At 35.3% G+C, this 24,694-nt stretch overlaps 1 protein-coding gene across 2 annotated transcripts in view; it reads left to right on the top strand.

The window, feature by feature from the left end:
• Nucleotides 1–230: 230 nt before the first annotated feature.
• Nucleotides 231–24,694, top strand: part of LOC128879544 (integrin alpha-PS2) — a 131,674-nt gene continuing 107,210 nt past the window's right edge. For both annotated transcript variants that reach the window (XM_054128793.1, XM_054128792.1), the window contains exon 1: nucleotides 231–732. In XM_054128793.1, the coding sequence (XP_053984768.1) occupies nucleotides 557–732 (176 nt within the window). In that variant the 5' untranslated portion in view covers nucleotides 231–556. The remainder of the gene's footprint in view (nucleotides 733–24,694) is intronic.

Genomic DNA, 24,694 nt, shown 5'->3' with positions numbered 1-24,694 from the left:
CTGTCGTAATTTCAAAAAAACAATTCCACAATTACTCCAAATAAATATCATTAAAAAATAATTAATATTCGCCACGATATTTGAACTAACATCATCCGAAAAGTGCCTAGATCTGCGATCCATGGATCGGCACGCACGCATGTTCGAGCGAAGCGTAACTGCGGGAACCGCGTGCAGTGGGTGGGAGTCACACAGCGCACAGCCCTCGCGAGCGAAGAGTAACCGAAAGAACGGATTTCAACTCAGTCTGTCCGCGACCGTCCGTCAAGCAGACGTCTGCAGACCACGTTCTCCCCATCCCCCACTTTTCCTTTCGTCGGTACCGTCGTTCACAGAGTGTCTCTTACGCAGTGTCTCGAGGGCCTCGTAGAAGCCACATGTCGTCTGCGGTGCAGCCGCTACCGGCACCCTGACCCATCGCCAATCGCGTTCCCGACGATCGATCGATCATTCGCTGGTGTGCAAGTGTGTGCTCTCGTTACCGATCGACGGTCGATCCACGCGTCGCGTATGACAGTTTGATCTAATCAGTGCTCCGTATAGTGACTGGAAAAATATGTGGTCCGCGAGCATCATCGCAGTCCTCGTTGGCCTCGTCGTTATCGGTTCGCCACCCTGGTGTTCCGAGGCGTTCAACGTGGAGACCAAACATTACGCGGTTTATCAGAACGAGAGGAGATCTATGTTCGGTTTCGCTGTGTCGGCGTACAGGGACAGATTCGGACGAGGCTGGTGAGCGCTCTTTTATTTCTTTCGCGAGCAAAACACTTTGCAACATATATACACGTTTCAGAGGTGGAGTCATGCGGATACTGGGTGCTTTCCGATAGCTCAACCCTTTCGACTTGGCTGTTATCTAGTTACATTCTATTATCTCTTCTTGAAATTAATTGTATGCAGACCTGCGCGCTTATGAAATAATATTTTTAATAATATGGTATTTTATTTCGTAATTATTTGAAATATTATTTCATTTATATTATTGATACTTCGTCAATACCTCAAATGTTATGGACATCCGTCAATAACTATTTCGAAGGTTTTGGAGGTAATTGATATCGACTACCTCAGATTTTTATATTTATTTATACTTCCCCGCTGATTCAACGTATTATTTGAAATATTATTTCGGTATATATGAAATATTAGTTATTGACTGATGTTCATAACAGTTGATAAAAAGTATCAATACCTCAGTGGTCCAAATGTTAACAAATGATACCAAATACCTATAGTGACTGAACAAATTATTGATCAGATACAAATTTTTTGAAATGTGAAAGTCTCAATTTATTCAAATAGCGATGATGAAACGACAACGCGCCAATTTTTAATTAAAAGAAAGTTGGATGAAAAATACGAGTTTACACAGCCGACTGATAGCCGTCGAGTTGAGTACGGATGTGCAGTGTTGTGTCGACGATTAGGGCAATTGGAAAGCTCCTGTCATAGATAAAGCAGGGAAGACACAGGCCTGCCTGTAATTGGAAATCTGGAGATGCATCACCGTTAGAAAGAGAAACAATCCACCTTTCCGTTTTCATTTTCATTCATTTTCTTTTTTGTACTTTCATTTTATGTATTCATGGAATATAACAATCTGGTAAGCATGCCATATGTATTGTAAAGGATAGTTAATTTTCATCTTCATCTTCATTTTATGTATTCATGCATGATAAAAATATGGAAAACATGCCAAATTTATTGTAAAGGTTAGTTAATTTTCATTTTCATCTTCATGTTCATTTTCATTTTCATTTCATGTATTCTTTTTCATTTTCTTTTGCACCTTCACCTTCACCTTCACCTTCGTCTTCACCTTCGTCTTCGTCTTCGTCTTCGTCTTCGTCTTCGTCTTCGTCTTCGTCTTCGTCTTCGTCTTCGTCTTCACCTTCGTCTTCGTCTTGATCTTCACCTTCGTCTTCACCTTCGTCTTCGTATTCGTCTTCATACTCACCCTCGTCTTCGTCTTCGTCTTCGTCTTCGTCTTCACCTTCGTCTTCGTCTTGATCTTCACCTTCGTTTTCACCTTCGTCTTCGTCTTCGTCTTCATACTCACCTTCGTCTTCGTCTTCGTCTTCATACTCACCTTCGTCTTCGTCTTCGTCTTCATACTCACCTTCGCCTTCATCTCCATCTTCAGCTTCGTCTTCATCTTCATCTTCGTCTCTATCTTTATTTTATGTATTCATTTTCATTTTTTCATTATATGTATTCTTTTTCATTTTCTTTTTCACCTTCATCTTCATCTTCACCTTCATCTTCGTCTTCATTTTCATCTTCATCTTCATTTTATGTATTCATTTTCATTGTCATTTTCATTTTATGTATTCACGAATGATAAAAATATGAAAAACAAATGCAAATGTACGAAAAAAGACAGTTTAGTCAGCCCAACATTTACATGTCTGTTAGAATTTCGTTTCGTTAAAACTTGAATATTCTTTGCATCATTGCAACTACTTTATTCGTCATTCGTGACGTCACAGAATTAACGCGACTTTTTTTAGTCCTGGAAGCATTGCAGACACATCATTCCAGAAATCGGCGATTCGTTCGATTCACGTGCCTGAGTCATCGTTATTAAAAGTCATTTGGTTACTTACTTGACTCATACGTAACCAACATTCTTAAAGGTATGTGTACAGTTCCGCCGATAAAAGGAACACCGAATCGCTGCGTAAGCGTTATTTCCGTAGGTGCAGCTCACTGGTTGTATTTGTCAGAAAAGTGTCCGTACGAATGGAATTTTTCACACGAAAAATTTTCTGCTTCGTTCTCTATCCCGCGAACGTTATTCTCTAATGAAGTTTTTTTAGAGCGATAAAGCTCGACTTGCTGAAGATAACGATATGTAGATGCTTTCAACCCTTAAATGCCCCAATTTTCAAACTTGATACCGGACTTTTAAATCGAATTGTACATTTGCTTTGATTTTAATAATTGGCTGTTAAAAATTGTTCAAATAATAAATGCATTGGTACTTTTCTTCAAATTTTATTTGGAAAATTAGGTATTTAAGGGTTAACTAATACGAAATTCAGATGATATTTAAGGTTTTACTCTTTCGATAATCGAAGTTCCACGATACTGTATACCAATATGTTTTTTTTTTATAAAGTTAGAAGGAATACATTTTCTGCTTGATAAATTTATTCGCGAGAGAAAAGAAAAACAAAATGACGTCTAACGTACTTTGAGTCAAGATGATTCACAAAGTTTATTGATATGTAAACGACAGTTACTACTGTATATTTCTATAAAAGCGTGAGTTTAACATTAACTTATTATTACTTAATAAATCACTATCAACTTATTATCACTATTAATAAAAATTATTACTACTACAAATAATAAATAATTTACAAATGCTGTAAATAATAGAATAAAGACAAAAATAAATTACATATTACAATTGTAAAGACAAAAGATAATATTTGTGATAGTAATTACTACTAAGAAATTATTAAGTAATAACAACTAATAATAATATAATAATAATACTGATTAACTACCTGAAAGAAAATGTCTGGCAAGCTTCTACGTGCGAGGCTGTCGCAGTAGATATTTCTCGTTCGTATTTGGAAAATGATAAACGAAATAAAATTACATCTTGAAAATTAATTACATAAAGTAGCACTCCTACGTGTTTAGGACGACCACGATCTCCTTTTAAGTCTTCGTCCCAGAAACAGAGGAGCAAGTGATTCGCGCCGTTCCATGGCGTTGGCGTTGGCTGGAACCTCGATAATGAAATATCGACTTTCATTTACCCACGATTACCGCGAGAAGAGTATAATTTCTTCTTTCGCAAACGTGCGCTGGTATTGAGATATTAGATTCGATCTCTACAATATAATTGTATAATTGCGCTCCTACTGGATTCGAAATTGAATCGCGCTTGGTTTCTAAACCGGATGGAAAATAATTACGTCGTTACTTCTCATTCGTTACGGAAGCTTTCCTGTTAAATTTCTGCACGCGTTTCCTTCGAAATGTAAATGGTATCAATTATGGTATTTATGTTAATTGTAGGAGAAAAATTGTATAAGTTGCTGAAACGGTAGAGTGAGCGCATTGCTCTGTTTTTGTTATAGTATAAACAAGTATTTTTTCTAGAAAATTCTAGGTTGGAATTGTGGGTTAGAATTAACGAAGCACTTGTGTAAATCTTTAAATTTGAACGTTATCGATAATGACTGAAGTAAAATGGTTGTTGTTGGTACCGTGACTCACGACTATTAATAATTTTAATTCGTTCTCGAGATGTCGTTGGGTAACTAATAAAGGAAATTGTATCTGGATATCGGCAGCGAAGTTCTTCTTTCAATTGTCCCAGTTCGCAAACAATTATGCAATCATTGAATGGGACTCGTTCTTGTGTGCTTTATCAAGCACATAAACGTCAAACCTCCCACGAGATACGTACGACGGAAGTGCTCCTATCTACCTCATTTAAACTCCAGTGCTTACCAAGTTCGTAATTGCAGGTGTTTGAAGCTTTTCTTTTGATCTTCGGTTTCTGTGGTGACTTGATCCTTAAGAATTTCAATTTAAAATAGTTGTGTCGAAATAGAATAGTTGAATAGTTGTGTTTATATGTATAGAAAAGCTCCAATTCTGAAAGAAATGTTTCTTTTTTTTAGAACAGTATAATTGTACTTTTAGTGTTGAGTTAATAATTACGTTGAATGTTTATTTGATAGGAAAAAATAATAGTTATGTCAAGTAAAATGTTAATAAATCTCTCTCTCTCTCTCTCTCTCTCTCTCTCTCTCTCTCTCTCTCTCTATTATCGTAATTCCTGAGTAGAACAGAGTCCTATTATTGTAGTCGTCATCAATTTCCCCGAGACAATAGTTTACTTCAAGACAGGTCCGATAACAGGTGCCTAGAACCGCTCTCCTTTTATGTTCTCATTCGGGATCAAGGCGAGCGGGCCTGCCTCCAGTTTCATCGTGATCCATGTAACAGCTCAGTGACGATAAACTTTCATCTGTGGGCGATAAGTATGATCGAGTGCCATTTCTCGCCTTCGACGCTCGCGAGGCCACCCTTCCAGCTCTGTCGAACCAGCGTTCGCCACCCCGAGAATCATACGGTATTTTCACGAATTTTTTGTGACAATACCACAATCTTCATTGAGATGAATTTTGCATCTATGAATGAACTATAGGGTGGAGAATAGTGATGCGCACGAGACGAGACGAGATTTCTACGATCTCGATCTTGATCTCGAAAAATCTCGAAACATGCGTACCGATCTCGAATTTTCGATTTATCTCGTCTCATGCGCATCACTGGAGGAGATTTTTAGAAAATATTCTTCCTCTTTATCGTCGTTTATTCGTTATTAATTTTGGAATATTTACTATAGTTCAGCCTTTTATTTGACTAGAAAAATAAGTGTACTGAGAATATATGTACAATATCAGTTAATACTCGACACGCCACTAATAATCCAAGATCACGATCTTAACTCAGTAAACTCTATGAATCAGGTAGCCAGTCCGAGCATTCAGTCTCAATGGACCATTGTACTCGGACCACTCGACTCTTTCTTTTGCGATACTCTCAAATTAATTATCAAAGTTGAGCATTTCTTTCAGCCACTATTGTGGTGTCGCCCCTAAAACAGTGACCCTAAGTATCAAATTCATGTTCATATCGAACAAATTATTAGAATTTCACTTTCAAAGTTAAAAATATCAACAGCTGTCACTTGTTAAAGCATTGATTAATGTTTAAATGCGGTTACTATTTATATTCATAGCAAACATTTTCAGTTAAGGGGGTATTATCGTCTAGAAACTTAAAAAATTCGATTCTTTTTTTGCATTTTCTTATCATTCGAGGTTTTGAGAAAGTGCCTCTAAGATATTAATTTGAAATTCGTAGAGCTCTCATAGTTACAGACGCTTAAAGGCTGTTCGCCAGTATTAGTGCTAAATGTATAACAAACTTTAAACACGTTTTTCTCAAAACGACATTTTTCAAGTCAAAAGCTCAAATAGCTTTTCTCAAAAGCTATTGGACCGACTGACTTCTGATTTTACACACATTTCGAGGGCACCATCACCTATGGTCTGAACTAGAATTATACCGGTAGCTTGCATATTTTAGCTCTGCTCTCATAGTTTCGTTGACAATTTTCCGGGAAAATTAAACCTTAATTATCAAACAGCTGCGATTCCGATAAAAAATTTAGTACTTACTTAATTCTAGTTCAGACGATAACTACATTCATATATATTGGAAAAAAAATTTGTTTTTCTGTCACAGACGACTAGAACCGCCACAGCCTGTGCGCCCGATTGAACGAGCGTCTCACGCTACAACCTGCATAACAGCGCATAACTTATATAGATCTCAATGAAGTATTTCATAAAAATTTGTGTTGTTAGTTGAAACGTGTTTTATTATGCATAAAAATCCTGGTTTGATAGTTTTCGCAAAATTAATTCCTAAAAATTACTGAAAAAACAAACTTCTACACAATAATACCCCCTTAATATCAGTAAAACGAAATTATTGAAGTACATTCCAATTTTTCGCGATGCTCAATTATTGGGTATATTTTATGGGTTTTACATTATCCATGGTACGAGCGGTTCATATATGGGTGACAGAGCGGTTATCGCGCCCCAGAGAATCGCGAGCAGAAGGTGTTTCGTTTTCATCGCGAGGGGCGTCTCGTGAGTCACGCGGGCCACGAATAAACGTTTCTGCCCCAGCACCTCTGGCGACGACGGATATAAATAATGCCGACAGAACGAGGAAACGCGGGTAATGGCATCGGTTACGTCGGCTGGTCGTTGGAAAAATCGCGCGCGAAAGGTCGACAAGGTCCGACCGCGTAATTTATTCGACTCCCAACGGAGTTTGAACAGTTTCAAGCAGCCGCGATGGAGACAGGATTCTCTGTTTCTGCGATCTTCCAACTCGAAGATCGATCTATGCTAGATTTTGCATAGATTTTGCATGGATGCACAGTAAACGATTGTCTCGGTTACGTCTGATCGCTTTTTCTAAACATCTAATGAAAATGGGCTATAATGAACTAATAAAATACTAATATTATTAATTAAAAATTTGGATTTTATCTTTTCTCTACGAGAAAGGTTCTGTTACCTTGATAGAGTAGGTTCCATAAGTATTCGTACTCTGTACGTTTATTGATATCTAAATTAAATAATAGGATTGATGTTTCGAAATCAATTTTTATTATATACATATGCATGTGTAAGTTTTATTCGCGTATATATTTATCATTCAGACTTTCTTCAGTAGAAATCTTACATAGATTTCAAGAAATAAAACAAAAGTTACCTCCCTCCGGTAGAGAAGACGCGAGAAAGAAACATAAACTGCTGTCAATTTCTGAATTTCCTAATTTTTCAAAAAAATCTTACATCAGGTCTCGAGGAATATATAATAAGAATTCTTTTCTCTTTCTCAAGCTTAAAATCAAAGAGCAATAAAAATCATTGTTACCTCTAAATAACGCCACTATAAACAAAGTCGCCATTTTGAAAGAGATCAATTTCCTAGTGCAATAAATTCCAGAATCAATTTATGATTATTATTCGTCGTCAGGATAGTGTGACGCCTCGACTCTTTGTACATTGTTTTTTTCGAAAGACAATGGACGGCCACGGATCGGAGGAAAATAAAGCACCAGGCGTACGGAACATCCAAAGCCGCAGGAAATCCGGATTACATCGTTCGTTATGAGAAACTTCGTAGGCGCGTATATTTAGGCCAGTCTGTAGAAGCTTTACGAGAGTTCGTCCTCGTTAATCCGAGGCGAGGCGAACGCACCCGATCGCACTGTTACCGCTCTGCTCTCGCATTAATTCCCGAAATAGAGTCCAACAGTGATATATACAGTGATGTATAATCGAAAGTCCTACCTACCTTCGAGATCCAACGATTTACAGCCGGCCACAGGACGCGCGTCACGCGTCCTGCGTGACAGACCTTCTTGATCTTACGTCGTTTCGCGTTTAAAAACGACACGTTCGCCTGTAGTAACCGAATGTATTCGCTTACTGGTTTGAAACAGCGTCGTTTCAACGTGTTTACATTGGCATCAAAGTGTCTTCTTCCTTTTAGCGACGGAAGGAAATCGAAGGTTGATTTAATCATAGAATTTGCGAAAAGGAGAATTAGGGGTTGTTCTGGTTTTTGAGGGATATTCTAGTTCAGAACGTCAATTTTTAGTTCCTTTTGAGAATTTTTTTGTTTATATAAGAAATTTTTATAAAGGTTTTCAAAATCTGATTAGAGTTCAAATATTTTTTTTTAAATATACAATTAATAAAGATATCAATACATTTTTGTCAGAGAAACTTTTATAACCTTCTAAAAGGGTATTTTAGTCTTGTGCGTCAATTTCTATTTCTTTTTGAGGATTTTTTGTTTTTTAATCTAATACAAGGTTATAAAGGGTTTTGCACACATGTTTATTCACATTTTAAGAACATACAGAATTTTTCATAGATAAAAGTAATCAAAATTAAACGTAGTATTTTTTTTTTGTTCTTTGAAGAACAAAACTGTAAAGAAATTTAACAGGAAGAGAAAATCGTTGAATTTTCAAGAATTTTTAAAATGAAAAATACATAATGTGGAAAGTTTATATTTTAATACACGATTGTATACACAAGAATCTGTGATATTGATAGACGATACTTAAAAGAAATAAAACAATTTTCTAGATTTATTAAAATATTCATATCCTTCTGGTACAACTACCATATCTTTGTGTAAAATCATTGCATGCTACTTTACAACTTTGTACTTTAAATATTTTTAGAATTTTGGAAATCGTTGAAGCACAATACGTAAACACACGATATGTACCATAGACATATGAAAATGAATATCACATGTCTATGATGTGCACGCTTGACTCTCTTCCTCTCGCGAAATTAATCGAAACGATCCTCCACTTTCTCCCTCCTTTTCCGTGATCTCTTTTCCGTCGATAAACTCATCCTATGTATAAACCGTCGCAGCAAACACGTTCGACGGATTCAGAGCACGAGGTTGGCTGTGATACAGGATGTTAGGTCATCGCAGCCCCGTTACGTGGGCGGCACGTCGCTCTCGGTTTGCTCTGATTAATACTCCCGTAATCTTCGCGTTCGATCTACTATTACGCTGCCTCCCGGTCCTCCTCAATGGAACCACCTTGCCTTTCGTTCCCCGCCAATTGGAAGGCCCTTCGTGGAATACCAAATTGAGACTCGACCTCCCGTCGTGATCTTATGCATACTGCGAGCGCCGTTTCTCCGAAGATGTCATCTAATCGGCGACCGTATCAGTCCTCGTGCTGTCCGCGACGTTCTGGCTAACGGCAGCGTTATCGGACTTATATCTGGACCAATCTCGAGTATTCTCGCGAGACCCGAAGCTGGTCGTTTACATATGTGTAATGAAGATCGTTGTTGCGTCGGGTCCGGGACTCTTGCTTACGAAGCTTACGGTTTCTGGTACTGCGAAGGAGGTGTTCAATTTTTTCCTTATGGTTTCTGATTCCATGAATTTTATTTTATCTTTCTCGTGAGTTCGTTATTCTTTTGAAATCGTTCTTCCATATCGACGTATGCTATCGGTCATTTATTTCAATACACCACTTTATCTCCACGTTTGTTTGTTCGGTGTTTTATTATGGTGCGTGAATTTTAGAATATTCATATTGCACTCCTCTTTTTTGTACATTCGTTTTGCAGGAGTATTTTAATTCTAATTTTTATAATCTAAATTTTGGTAAGTGTAATGAAGATCGTTGTTGCGTCGGGTCCGGGACTCTTGCTTACGAAGCTTACGGTTTCTGGTACTGCGAAGGAGGTGTTCAATTCTTTCCTTATGGTTTCTGATTCCATGAATTTTATTTTATCTTTCTCGCGAGTTCGTTATTCTTTTGAAATCGTTCTTCCATATCGACGTATGCTATCGGTCATTTATTTCAATACACCACTTTATCTCCACGTTTGTTTGTTTGGTGTTTTATTATGGTGCATGAATTTTAGAATATTCATATTGCACTCCTCTTTTTTGTACATTCGTTTTGCAGGAGTATTTAATTCTAATTTTTATAATCTAAATTTTGGTAAGTGTAATGAAGATCGCTGTTGCGTCGGGTCCGGGACTCTTGCTTACGAAGCTTACGGTTTCTGGTACTGCGAAGGAGGTGTTCAATTTTTTCCTTATGGTTTCTGATTCCATGAATTTTATTTTATCTTTCTCGTGAGTTCGTTATTCTTTTGAAATCGTTCTTCCATATCGACGTATGCTATCGGTCATTTATTTCAATACACCACTTTATCTCCACGTTTGTTTGTTCGGTGTTTTATTATGGTGCGTGAATTTTAGAATATTCATATTGCACTCCTCTTTTTTGTACATTCGTTTTGAAGGAGTATTTTAATTCTAATTTTTATAATCTAAATTCTGTATGCGTTACAAAAATGTACACTTAATATTTAATTGTTATCACAATTCTTAATAACAAAATTACATTGCTTAATTTATAATGATTAACATTTATAAAACATTTATAAAAATATACTTTATACGATTATTCTTATGTTAACGGTAACTTTGATCAGTTAGGGAATACTGTTAATTGTATTGCAAAGGCTTATAAAATGGCGTATAACATTACCTCTACGTTTGTTTGTTTGTTGTTTTATTGTAGTGCATGAATTTTAGAATATTCATATTGCACTCCTCTTTTTTGTACATTCGTTTTGCAGGAGTATTTTAATTCTAATTTTTATAATCTAAATTTTGTACGCGTTACAAAAGTGTGCACTTAATATTTAATTGTTATCACAATTCTTAATAACAAAATAACAGTGCTTAATCTATAATGATTAACATTTATAAAACACTTAATAAATAATATACTTTATATTAGGGGTCATGTATAAACTACAATCGCAATTTTCCCCATTTTTTAATTTTTGGACATAATGAGTTTTTCCCCCTTGGTCTTTAATTATTTAAACTAATTTACTTTGAAGAAGCGATCTAACGCTTACTCATCTTCTCTGGTTGTCGGTGTGCTTCTAACGGATCGTAGAATGTAAACAAACATTCCATCAAGTTCCATGCTCCACACTTATCAGTAGTCATGAATACTATTGTTAATCAGTGGTATGCTACCGACCAAAGTACGGCTATGTAATATTCAATATTTCCAAAAGGCGTTATACAAAAGTGGAGAATGTCAATGTGTACTGAAGAAATTTTAAATATTCAAGATTTTAATGTCACCTTCAATTTTTTGTATTAAAAACAAATTTTGAGATCGACCAGTATTATGTCCTAATTGCCATTAGCCTAAAATATGACAAAACTCTATTCTTGAGTTTTATAACGATTTTAATATCACCTTTCATTTTCTTTTAATGAAAACAAATTTTGAGATCGACTAGTATTACGTTCCAATTGCCATTAGTTTAAAACGTAACAAAATTCCACTTTTGAGTTATATAACGATTTTAATATCACCTTTAGTTTTCTCTTAATGAAGACAAATTTCGGGATCGACCAGTATTATGTTTTAATTGCCATTAGCTTAAAACAAACTAAAACTCTACTCTTGAGTTTCATTAATATTTTAGAATGGGTTTCGCAGTGTTCTATTCAGATGAAACCTATGTGAATGGTTCAGACTGTACGTTATCTAAGAAAACAATACTATTACATCCTTCGTTTCTTCTGTTCGTCGTGCGAATTAATTATCCTAGATAGAGGACGCGTTGACGCATGACCGTTTCCACGAAGCGAAACTAGTTCCCCTTTGTCTGGAAAGTTTCTATTATACGTGCCCTAACTTTTCGTCGAGAATTCCGGGAAGCATGTGTTATCACATTCCGCCTCCATGAGATAAGACCTTGTCAGGGTTTGCGAAATTGCCACTTCGCACGGTCTTTAAACAAATTCGCGACTGCTCGTGTAAATGTTGACGAATTGTCGTATTTTTACCTCCTGTTTCGTTTTTTAAGTGACACTTTATACCTGGCATCCATCATAACTTGGATACTTGTTTACTATTCTTTACAGTTACCTAAATAATTTTATTATTTTTTTTTTACTGTTATATTATTACTGTTAAATTATGGCTATAATTTTATTATTTTGTTTACTGTTAGCTTTTGTTGTATTTAATAACTTGACAAGCTTTACATTTAATTATTGTAAAGCAGTAGGTTTTCTATCACAAACGTGTATGCTTTTTTAATCGTGGCTCACGTACATACCTATTTATTATTTTGTACACTTACTTGTATTTTAATTCAGTCTTCGACTTTTATCTTATAATATCTATAAAAAATTGATAGAATTTTTGTTTACTAATCTATGGATGAATTCTTTGTAAAATCATAGGAAACGTTAAGCGCAGACCTGGCTGTTTCACGCTAGTTCGAAACTGGTGTTTACAGGAGCGTGTCGCTGGAGGAGGAAGCGAGGATTCAATTTCCTCGTTTCCGGTTGACGAAACAAAACAAAGGTTGGGGTGGAACGCCGGCTATCAGTCGTACACTTTTCGCTTTTAAGCAATTTGCGCGTAAAACACGTAAAGCGTTTCTTCTTTTTTAACTTTTATCTTGTACTCTTATCCCGATGCATCCTGTCCTCAAAGTATGCGAAAACGTTTTATAAAAGATACCTGTAACGAGACGTAAAGGGCTTTCCAAGATGGCCTTCAGGAATAATTACAATCCGAAACGTTAGAAATATAAAAAGCTTCTACTAAGACTCAAATGATTTCAATAATTTCATAAAAGCTATTATTCAAATTATTTTATTTATTTCGATCGTGAATTGAATTATTCTTACAGTATAATATTCTTATATCTGTATAAAAATAATTACAGAATGAAATATTTTGCAATGAATAAATAAAAATTACTATCTTTATAATCGGTATAATAAATGTATAATGGATGTTATTAGAAAATACAGTTTCAAAGAAGTTGTAGTGAGGATGTTATCAGTGCATTTATGGTAGAGATATTTGTGCATTTATGGTGACTTTACAGTAATACTTTTCATATTCCTTCATTATATTTATTTCATCTAAGCAAGATATTGCAATTCTCCGTATATACACTGTAAGGACGTTTATCTGGATATTTTCTTATCAATGAAGCCTAACAACAACATCAAGGGATAAACCCTTAGGTAGCATCCCAGTTACAAGATTAAGGACGAGGATCCTTCTAAGACAGCACGTTACTCATGGCTTTTTATTCGCTCGTTGGTCTTTCCTTTTAGCGGTCGCCCACCGTGGCATACCTGGCACACCTTCCAATCGATTATCGGCTCGCGTCGAGGTGGCGTTGATACTGATGGATCCCGACGATGCGGGTTGCTAATTCCTTCTCTTTTCTGCGGACGTGGCTGTCAACGCTCCTGCAGTCGTTGTCCCGTTAACGCGCATTTAATTAGGTCTGAATGTCTTCTCGAAACTATATCTTTCGTGATTTAAGCGATGTCGTAAAATCGACAGGTTGCGATGATTTGAATTAAGAAGAGGAACGTAGGTACCTGAATATGTTTATGGTACTGCAAAATTTATGATCTATCGATTGTATCATGAATCTTTTTATCTTCTCTTTGAATCTTCGTGTTTGATGTTATTTTTATTAATTGGGGACTGCAAACTGGGTCGTTTGCATTTATCGTTAGTTCTTTTTATTCTTCTAGGCTTCAAAGAGTTTTGAATTATTTGGGATTCATTATTTATCTCAGCCCTGTTTGTTTATTGAAATTGAATTAGGGGGACTTTTATAAACCTCCATTTGTCATGTTATTTTTATTAATTGGAGACTGCAAACTGGGTCGTTTGGATTTATCACTAGTTCCTTTTATTTTTATAGGCTTCAAAGGGTTTTTAATTATCTGAGATTCATTTTCTATTTCTCCTTAACGATATTCGTTTATTGAAGTTGAATTAGGGGGTCTTTTATAAATCTTCATTTGTCATGTTATTTTTATTAATCGAGTACTGCAAACTGGGTCGTTTGCATTTATCACCAGTTCTTGTGATTATTTTATGCTTCAAAGAGTTTTTTATTATTTGAAATTGATTTTTTATTTCTCCATAACGCTATTTGTTTATCAAAGTTGAATTAGGGGAATTTATATAAACCTCCATTTGTCACGTTATTTTTATTAATTGGAGTGTGCACTTATTCTGGGCGATAAACGATTAGGTTTTAGTAAATGGGCGACGAAAATGGGCAAAACGAAGAGAGAGAGAGAGAGAGAAAGGTGCGCTTAAACTTCCCCGTGAAAAGGAAAGAAGAGGAAGGAAGAAGGCGGAGGATCGAGATAATGGGGATCGCGTGAGGCACGTGCCCGAAGCTCTGCCTGTGTCATTATCCAAGAGGAGAACCGACAGCCTCGGGGGCCTATTACCTTTACCTGGCCGCATGCAAACATGTGTGCAAATGCTCTTACACACGTGCCCAACATGCTTGTGCCGAGAGGCCAGGTGGTAAAGGTCTGTCGGTAAAATAAAGAGAAAGAGAATATTGGTAAATGAGTTACTGCTTTGCTACCGCGCCCGGTTCTCCTGCTGTTTTGTAGCTTTCAGTGTCACTTGGTGTTCGTAGTTTCAAGTAATCGTAGACACGCGAACGACGTTTATAACTAGGTACTAATTTCGCATAACGAGTCAGAGATGAGTAATTTTTACGCGAACCGATTATTAATTCTTATTTCTCTGTCAGTGTTAATGAAGAGATGTATCCTCTGTATGTAGAATTATATCTGTAATTAATTATGATTATCTCGGTCAATTAAATTATTATAAGTTCAGGTTTAAATGTAATATTAGGTTGTAACATATGAAATGTCCGATTTTTAAGGGTAACTTTAAATGAACACAACTTTTTTTCTAATTAATGTATTTAATCGTAATAAGAACCATTAGTTTCTATACATTTTTGCCAACGGGTTACAAGTTTTCTGATACCTTTTCGGTAAAAATCCAACGTTCTAGTGTTATTGAACTCTAGGACGGTGTCTTCCATATTCGTCCGATTTCTGAAGGTTTTCTCATTGAGGAAGTTGCTTAGATGTTTAAAAAAATGAAAATCTGTTGGTGACAAATCCGGGAAGTAAGGAGGATGCGGTAACGTTTTATAGTTTAAGGCGCGCAGCTTGTGCATAAAAATAATTAAAAATAAAAACGTGTAGAATTAATTTTCACGTAAGAATAATTTAGTCTAATTATTAGTTATTATTAGACTGCGGAATGTGGACAAATGAAAGAATATATAAAATATCGACAATAATACACATATTATACAGAATATAGTTTAGAATATAAGACACACTTTAATTTAGCTTTCAATTCTTTTTCCGTATTTATAAAAATATTTATTTGCACAAACATCTACAGTCTAATTACTATTGTTCACCCTGTTCTACACAACGAAACAAAATTGATGCACTTAATTCGTTATTAATACCGTAAAATGACTATCAAAGTGACTGTTATCCATAAGAAACGTTATAAAAATTTCCGAGTAGAAAGTTTAGCAACAACGCAGAGGAAGCAAGAATGATTCGATTTAAAGGCCTCAAGAACCCCGATGCCATGATTCCCGATCATTTGTAATACTCGTAGCCTCGCCTTCGCATGTTATTTCCTCGATTGCTTCGTCGGATATCGTCGTACATTAATTTAAGAGCGCGCGGTAAATTTCTGTAATTAATCGACGCCAGGTGATGCTCCGCGATAATTATTCTTCGGTACGCGCTCGACGCTAAACGTGACTAAACGTGTGTGTGCTCACGAGATTTTTGTGTCACGTGCGTAACGTAGCTCGTTCCCTAGCGTAGCGGGTGTCGTAACGACAAGTACGTGAAAGTCATTAAGCATCGAGCACGCAAGTGTGCAATTGAAACGGCTGGTTAAGTGATTTACTAGCGTCATTTCCTACGACCACCGTAGAGCCACGGTGTTGTTATACTTGGCGCATTATTTTCTGACATTTTTGCTAATAGAGTTAATTAGGTGCGTTTGTTATAAGAGTTTTACTACCTTTCAATAAATACAAAGCCTGTCGAGTTTTTCAATATAAGAGAAGGTAATAGTAAAAAATAAATAGTGAAATTATACCTAAATGTAAAGAATAGTAAATAAGTATCCAAGGTGTGATGGATGGAATGTTTTTTATGTATTCAAATGGACATTCTTATGTATTTTTTTTATATAGTTTCTGTGAATGGACGGTTCGCTTCAATTTTGATCAGTAACAAAACAGGGGCTTCTTAAATGTATGTTATTAGTAGACTGTGCATATTTACATGTTTATGACAAGTGTAAAGGCTGTCAAGTTTTTAAATATAACAGAATGTAACAGTAAAACAAAAATAGTAAAATTATAGCTAAATGTAAAGAATAGTAAATAAGTATTCAAATGGTGATGGATGGAATGTTTTTTATATATGTATATCATAAGGCAAAATTAAGGAGTGAATAAAGACACGACTAAACATACGAAAGAATAAATAAGTACGTGAGTCACAAATAAATAAAAATTCTATCAATTATTTAAATATAACAGAAGGTAATAGTGACGAAAGTAGTAAAGGCGTACTCAAACGTAAAGAATAGTAAACAAGTAGACGATATACAAGGATGTGTACAAATGAATATGCAAAATACAGTAAACATAATACAACATTAGAAATGACTATCAAAGTGACTGTTATCCATAAGAAACGTTATAAAAATTTCCGAGTAGAAAGTTTAGCAACAACGCAGAGGAAGCAAGAATGTCGACAACAAATGTTGCAACATTTAGAAAACAAAACATACTTCAATTTACATTTCTGTTCTTCATCCGTGTATATAAAAATATGAATTTACGTAAACATCCGATGTTTAATTAACACCCACCACAACGTAACCCTTTGCACGGTGTATAAAAATTATCCATGTTCTATAAAATCTTTTTCTTTTATGCCAAATATATAAGAGGATTCTATACAGACTCTTAAACATTTCTTTGTGTTATTTGTTTTAAGGCAGGCAATTTTTTGTTTAAAGCAGAGTTCTTTTGCTGCGAGTGAACGAGAGTCACAGTATAAGAGGAGAAGTTGAGAAATGATATATTGGACTCTTTGACCGTTAAACTTCCGGCGTGGGTTTCCAAAAATCTGTCAGGCCTGTCGTTGGGAATCTTCGACGCGTCGACCTTGTGTCTTCTGTCCATCCAACTGTTACTCGAATCCTCCGAAAAGTCAGTCTGTCCACCATATGGCGACGTTCACCTACGTGCCTCTTGGACAAAATTGCATTGTTGCCCTTCCGACTTTGTTCGACATGTGTTTTCCTCCTAACGCGGTCCTAACGCTGCGAACGAGGATAACGTGACTTGAAAGGTCGGGAAAAAGCGTTTTATGGGCGTCCACTGGAAGATTTATAGTTCCTCTCGAACTCTCTTTCCGACTACATTGATTAGACATCATGGCAGAAGAAGCTATGTCCGTTTCTGCACAGCTGAGTTTGAATTTGAAGTGTTCTTTCTTTTCTGTTCAAATTTATTCAAATAGCGATGGATGAAACGACAATGGTCCAATTGTTAATTAAAAGGAACACGAATGACAGGGATTTACATTCAGTACGACACAGACAGAATGACATGTTATTTTATTTCATAATTACTTTCATACCCGTGAACACTTTTGAAATAACATTATTCGAAATATTATTTCAAGATAAAAGGTAACAGCTGTACATATTCTTTATTATTTAATAAACCTCAAGTATTGATCGAAAATAAATTGTGAAATATTAAATACAAAGTATGGTTTGTTAATACAGAATTAATTATTTTCGTTTAAGGATTTTACAGTATTTAAAGTATAATTAAACCTTTAAACAAATTTCTTGCCGGCAATTTCATTATACTCGCAACAAAACAATGCGACATGTACTAAACAAATAATCACTAATCTAGAACTTTGAACACTATCTTTTCAGCTATTCCGCCAATACTTATTAACTACAAAAATTATTTCAACTTTTTATAGTTAGGACGAAGTACTCGACGATAGAAATAGTCGTGACTACACCTACACGACCAGCGTATTAAGAATGTTTTAACTGCACGGGGCACGTATGCTCGGGATATTCCCATCCCGGCACACGTACCCGCGATTGTGTTTTCAAGTGTATCGTGAATCATTCGGTAGCGCAACGTGATACCGACACGCGATACTCGCTGTCAATTCGCGTTACTACCATGGATGCCACTGGCCCACGTGTGGCTGATCTACGAATCGAGGTAAAAACCGCGACCAAGCATCTTCGTATCACGTGCGAGCCGCCAGAAACACGTGCATAAAGTCCGAGCAGAATGGAAATGGAATTTGTAGTATGCTTCGATCCCAGCGTTTATGGCTGCTATAGATGCTTACTCGAATGGACATTGGACATTTACAATCGTACACCTAGTAGTTCGAGTAAATTATATTCAGTTGTTATCGCAGCTATCGATATGGCAGAAGGAATTATATTCAAGGATTTATATTTCACATTTATTATAATTATATTTTATTTTATTCGAAGCAATGAAATAGCTGATTGAGCTGCAAGAGAAGCTACAGCTAATCCACAAAATAGAAACTCGCTACCAATCCTATACGAAGGTACTCCTACTAAAACTATTTATGGAAATTGTGTTGTAGATGTAATTTTAGTTATCACCTTAGATACTTGTTTATTATTCTTTACGTTTAATTATAATTTTACTATTTTTTTTTAATATTACCTTCTGTTATCATTTAATAACTTGACAGGCTTTACATTTAATTATTGTAAAGTAGTTGGTTTCTTATCACAAACGTATATGCTCTTTTAACCATGAATCACGTACCTACTTATTTATTATTTTCTATCCTTAATTGTATTTTTATTCACTCCTTAACTTCTGCCTTATGATATACATATATGTATAAAAACATTCCATCCATCACACTTTGAATACTTGTTTACTATTCTTTACATTTAGCTATAATTTTACTATTTCGTTTTTACTGTTTCATTCTGTTATATTTAAAAACTCGACAGGCTTCACACTTGTAATAGACATGTAAATATCCACAATCGTAGGGTACTGGATCGGTCGTGTACACTGTAGGTAAAGCGGTCGACTGTGGGTCCGAGGATCGTGGCTTCGAATCCCCGTGCCTTATTTTTCGTTTAGACTCCTACATATGGGGGCTCGTCCGGGATGGGGGGTTACAGCGGCAGAGGACCGGCCAGTGACGATGAGTGACGATGAACAACAATGCCACGCGAAGGACGGTGTCGTGTTGACGGTGGAGTGGGCAACAATGAGGCGTCGAGAGAGAACAACGTTCCAGAAAGAGAGAGGGGAGTACACTCGCGAAAGAGGGTGCGGCGCGCACTGCTGTTGAGACCCAAAACCCGAGAGAGAAAGAGAGAGGGGAGTACACTCGCGAAAGAGGGTACGGCGCGCATTGTTGTTGAGACGCGAAACCCGAGAGAGAAAGAGAGAGGGGAGTACACTCGCGAAAGAGGGTGCGGCGCGCACTGTTTTTGAGACACGAAACCCGAGAAAACGGACATTCGAGGGCGAATGAATGTTAATTCAGGATAGCCAAGTGTAGTATCCGCGCCTCCCATACCCAACAATGAGTCAAATAAGAACACGAAACGTAGGCTACGGGATTGGTCGCGTAGGTAAAGCGGTCGACTGTGGATCCGAGGATCGTGGCTTCGAATCTCCCGTGCCTTGTTTTTCGTTTAGACTCCTACAATTACCTGTTTCTCATTTTTCTTCGTTTATTCAGAGCAAGTTCTCTTCCTTGAATATTTAATAAAAAATAACTGCATCGAATATTTGCTCCCCGACGAATAAAATTTGTCCACCTTTGCCTTTCCTGTACCCCTAGCTGGTATAGGACAAGACGCTCGTAATCGTTTCTCCGAAATCAATAATAAAACGATAGAGAGTTTATTTGTTTAATTGGTCAAATGGTTGATAAGGCGGATAAATGAGACCGTAAAAGATGTCATGCAACTGCAATTGCATTGTTCGTACCGCGGATAGAGAAATGGGTCGTCGCGTCGTGAACCCAGATGAAACGATGCTGATTAATTTGCTCTTCCATTAATGCGATTAAGATCAGCCAATTACGTTGCTTGTCGAGACCCAGTTCCTTCCGTGATTGATCTAGCCTGCTATGCGACTCGCGTCTGATTCTAGGCCCTCTTTTGCGTATTGCGGTCGTTTATTTATCGAATGATAACATGCGCTGCAATTTCAACGAATGGATCGTGTCAGGACCACTCGAATCAAAATAGGACACGTAAAACTCGTACACGAAAGCCTACTCGAGAACATCGCAGTAGTCTACGTGTTTTGCATCTAGTCAAACGTTAACGATTTAAGTCAAGTTTCAACGCATAATCTTCACGTGCACAAATTGTCTGAAAATAAATAAAATCTTGTAAAAAAAGAAACGCACCTGAGATATATAGGCTTAGGTATATAACAACTTTGTTATGTTTATCTTGATTCATGAAAAATTCAGTCCTTTCTATCGATTTTTATTTTACTAGTCACATTTATTTGATCTGTTTGTGCGTATTAATTTATAATCTCTTGTCATGACTAGACTACGGATTTTATGCATTTATGTATTATTATTTACATGTTATATATTATTTTGTTTTATAATTTTATACACAATATTTGAAATAATCTAATTATTTTCTTTTGCGATAATATTAGAAATCTCTTACGGATGAAATTTTTAAAGGAATTTGTTGTAAAGTTTTCAAAATAAACATTATTTTTGATGTATATTATTTTGAAGATTATGGTACAAGCTAATATAGCTTGTAGCTATAAATACGTGGTAAACATAAGCAAAAGATATGTGCGTACTAAGGAAAAACGAAATAATAATATTATTATATTAATTAATAAATTAATGTATATTTTTTGTTTTTTTCATATTACTGTACAGCATGGTACAGTCTGGTCATGACATATGGTTTTATTACATAAATAAAATTCAAATATAAACTATATTTAATGATAATTTAATGGATAACTTGGATTATTTAATGGATTCCTTAGACAAGACTTTTAATATATTTATTAATAGTATGTAGAATTTAAAAATATAGTTTCATTTGTACATACGACATTTCATATCCACAATAATGTAAACAATATCTATTTTTCTTGCATAAAAGTAGTACTTTTACTCCTTACAAATTCCATTCAAACTCAGACTTTCATCTTCAACAACTTTTATTATATAAAAATTCTGTTACAACTGTTTTGACTTTCTAAGAAGGTCCACAATTATTTCGACCCGAACCTAAAACCAAAATTGTGTCACCAGTGTAAAAGCAACGGACCGAGAAAGGTCTTTCGCAATCTCAAAACACGAGTCTTGCCATCGCAATGCGGCTCCAAACGAGCAGATATCTTGTATTATCAGCGAAACAGACGTAAACAAGTAAACGTAGTTGTCCGATAAGAATAATGCCAGAGAAACGAACGAATCGTCGAGATTTTTGGGGCGACCAACGGAGTGATCGTTCGTTTCGCTTGTTTTACCAAGTCTGCCGCCCATATGACGTCTTCTGACCATTCTCGGCTATTCGGCTCGGTTCAGGCTATTTAGAAAAGTCATTTGGTCGTGCGCGCAGGTTTGAAGCGAAAGTCGATTTTACGCCTACTTGTGTATTTTTTCTTAAATTTCAGCGTTCGATGCAAGACGTAGATTAGAAGTCGGATTAGCATTAAACGAATCCAATTTTTTTGTCTTATGCGCTTATAAAGCTAACCCGGGCACTTTTAAAAGGGTAAAAGGTTTTGGTTAATTTGAAATATTATTTACAATAGCATACTCTTTTGCTTTATAATTTTATACGCATTATTCGAAATAAACTAATTATTTTCTTTCGTGATAATATTAGAAACTTTTAATATTTAAAACTTTTGCTTGAAGAAGGTTGTTGTAAATGTTTAAAAAAAAAATTATTTTTGTTGCATATTATAATGTTATGTCAAACAACACGTTATTCTATTTTATAGTTACTTTCATAACTGTGATTAGTTTTGAAGTAACATTATTTGAAATATTATTTCGAGTAACACATTATTTTGTTTTATAACTTTATACGCATTATTTGAAGTAATCGAATTATTTTCTTTTAGAATAATATTTGAAATCTCTTGCAGATGAAGTTTTAAAAAACAAACTTTTGCTTGAAGCAAATAGTAGTAAAGGTTTCAAAAAATAAATTATTTTTATTGTATATTACTGCGAAGATTATTTCATTGACTACATTTGAAACAAAATATAATGAAAGAATTCGCAATATATTCTAACTATTGTTTCAAATAGTTATTTTTTATTTTCGTTCCAAATAAAATTTGCCCAGGTTACAAAGTCGCTAGTTTAATTTGGTCTGTGAAAAACTGTCTATTCGTCCATCGATAATTATGAACTTTGAGGAAATTTTAAAATGGTCAAAAAATTGATCAGTCCAGAAATATCCAACGACATAACATTATGCATTAGATAGAATCGAATAAAATAATACAGTAGATACACTTGAATAAAATGATTTGGTGGATACAATTAAATAAAATAATGTAGTAGATACTCTTAAATAAAATAATTAAGTAGACACACTTGAATCAAATGATCCACTAATTACAATTAAATAAAATGACGCAGCACCGAGGGAATGTATCCAATTTCTTATTTCTAACGAAATTATTTGTTTTAAAAAACAAAATACCGAGGCTCCCTTTGAAGAATCCTTCCATAATGAATCCCGCGCAACAATTGTTTTTAGTATGAATGAAAAGTTACAAGGCTCGACATGTGGTCGTTTTCGCGAGCGAAGTGTACTCACGTTGAATTGTAAATTCACACACAAGAACAAAACGGCACAGTTAATCTGGATCGCTAATCGAATCCGTTGAATGGCCTTGAATTCATTCAAAGACACTCGTACGCCCCGCCTCGCATGCTTGCGCTACCGCCAGATGCAAATTACGCTCGAGGAATATTCAATTGGTTCTGTAATTGCTCGTGACACAGATAGAGTCGAAGACTTTGCGATTCTGGAAAGCGAACTCATGTCCTTTTCACGCCTGATGATCGTCGAAGTCTCGTTTTCAAATAAATATACGATTAATTCGATCGCGTAAATAGTTGATCATGTATCCGTCCCACTTTATCTTGCAATAGAAGCAAAAGCTTTTTAAGTATAGTTTGTTGATGATGCTTGAGGGAAGAAAAAGGAGAGTCGAACTTTTCAGGAATTAATAGGAATAAAATGTGACGCGATAAATTATTTAAGCGATTTCATCAGGAAGACTTAATTAATTAAGAGTTTCATTAAGTTAAATTTTATATTATTGTTTCAGTATTTGTTTCGCATTGATTCTCTTTTGTATTTATGTAGAATTATATTTTATTATATTTATATTTTATATTATTTATATTATTTATATTATTTATATTTATATTATATATTATTTATATTTTTACATTTTATTGTATTTTAAATTGTTCATGTTACATGCGTGATTTATACACAGGATAAATATATTAAAGAGAACCTAAATAAAAAGAGTGCTGGTCCTTTATGTTCGCTTCTTTCGTCTTGCGTCAAAGGGAATATTGAAATTCCGTCTCGTTCGAGGATATTTCCTGTCGATACGATCAAAAAATTACCACTCACCCGGAAATCGCTTCTTTGTCGGCTGTTAATTAGAATACAATCCGCGCGTGTCGATGCAACGCGATAATTTCAATATTACTTCCACGCGTTCGACGCGTGAGCTAATGATTAACGAAATTTGTTTTCGAATGCCCCTTACCATACCGTCGCATAATTAGCTATAGTCAGTGAAATATTAGATTTTCATATTCATCCAGAGGTAATAGTAACGCAAAACAAGACATGTTCTTTTAACCTGGTCTCAACTAATTAAAAATGCTCATTTAATTCAATTCAATCATTTTCAATTTAATTTCTCTATGAATATCAAAAGAACTCTTTCGTTCTTCGATAAATCATTTGCATCGTGTAAAACATTCCTTATAAAAATGTTACGTCTCAGCGACATGTATTTTTACTTTTTTTTTATACAGGATGTCACACCTAAATCAAATCACGGGAATATCTCTTCCGATTTTAATGATATCAAAAATATTTGATATGTACGCAATTTAAATGGTATTTTTTCCCAACATGCAAAAAATATTTTTTACATCGTCACAATCGGAATAGATATTCAGGAAGACTGGTTTACTTCTGGCACTCTGTATATTTATATTCTTCTATATAAATTTCTTTCATAACTCCTAGTAATTATTTTTGTTCATTCAAGAGTTTAAGAATAATAAATCTGAGGACGAATGATTAGTAATGGTAAACCTTTATAATACATCTTCACGAAACGATATAGTGGAAGACGCGTGATTAATCAATTTTTTCCTGGAAAATAAAGATGGTTTTGCACCACTTCCATGATGAATCATTAATTTTGCTAAAATTTGCAGGGTTGATATATTATCCCAATGATGGCAGAGGTTAATGGGTTAACTTTACAGGGACAGCTTAAATAATACGGTAAGCCACCCTTCGTTT

The sequence above is a fragment of the Hylaeus volcanicus genome, chromosome 7 (genome assembly GCF_026283585.1).
Source record: "Hylaeus volcanicus isolate JK05 chromosome 7, UHH_iyHylVolc1.0_haploid, whole genome shotgun sequence".
Classification (NCBI taxonomy): domain Eukaryota; kingdom Metazoa; phylum Arthropoda; class Insecta; order Hymenoptera; family Colletidae; genus Hylaeus; species Hylaeus volcanicus.
The sequence above is the reverse complement of the archived record's forward strand: the minus strand, read 5'-3'. Positions and strand labels throughout refer to the sequence as shown.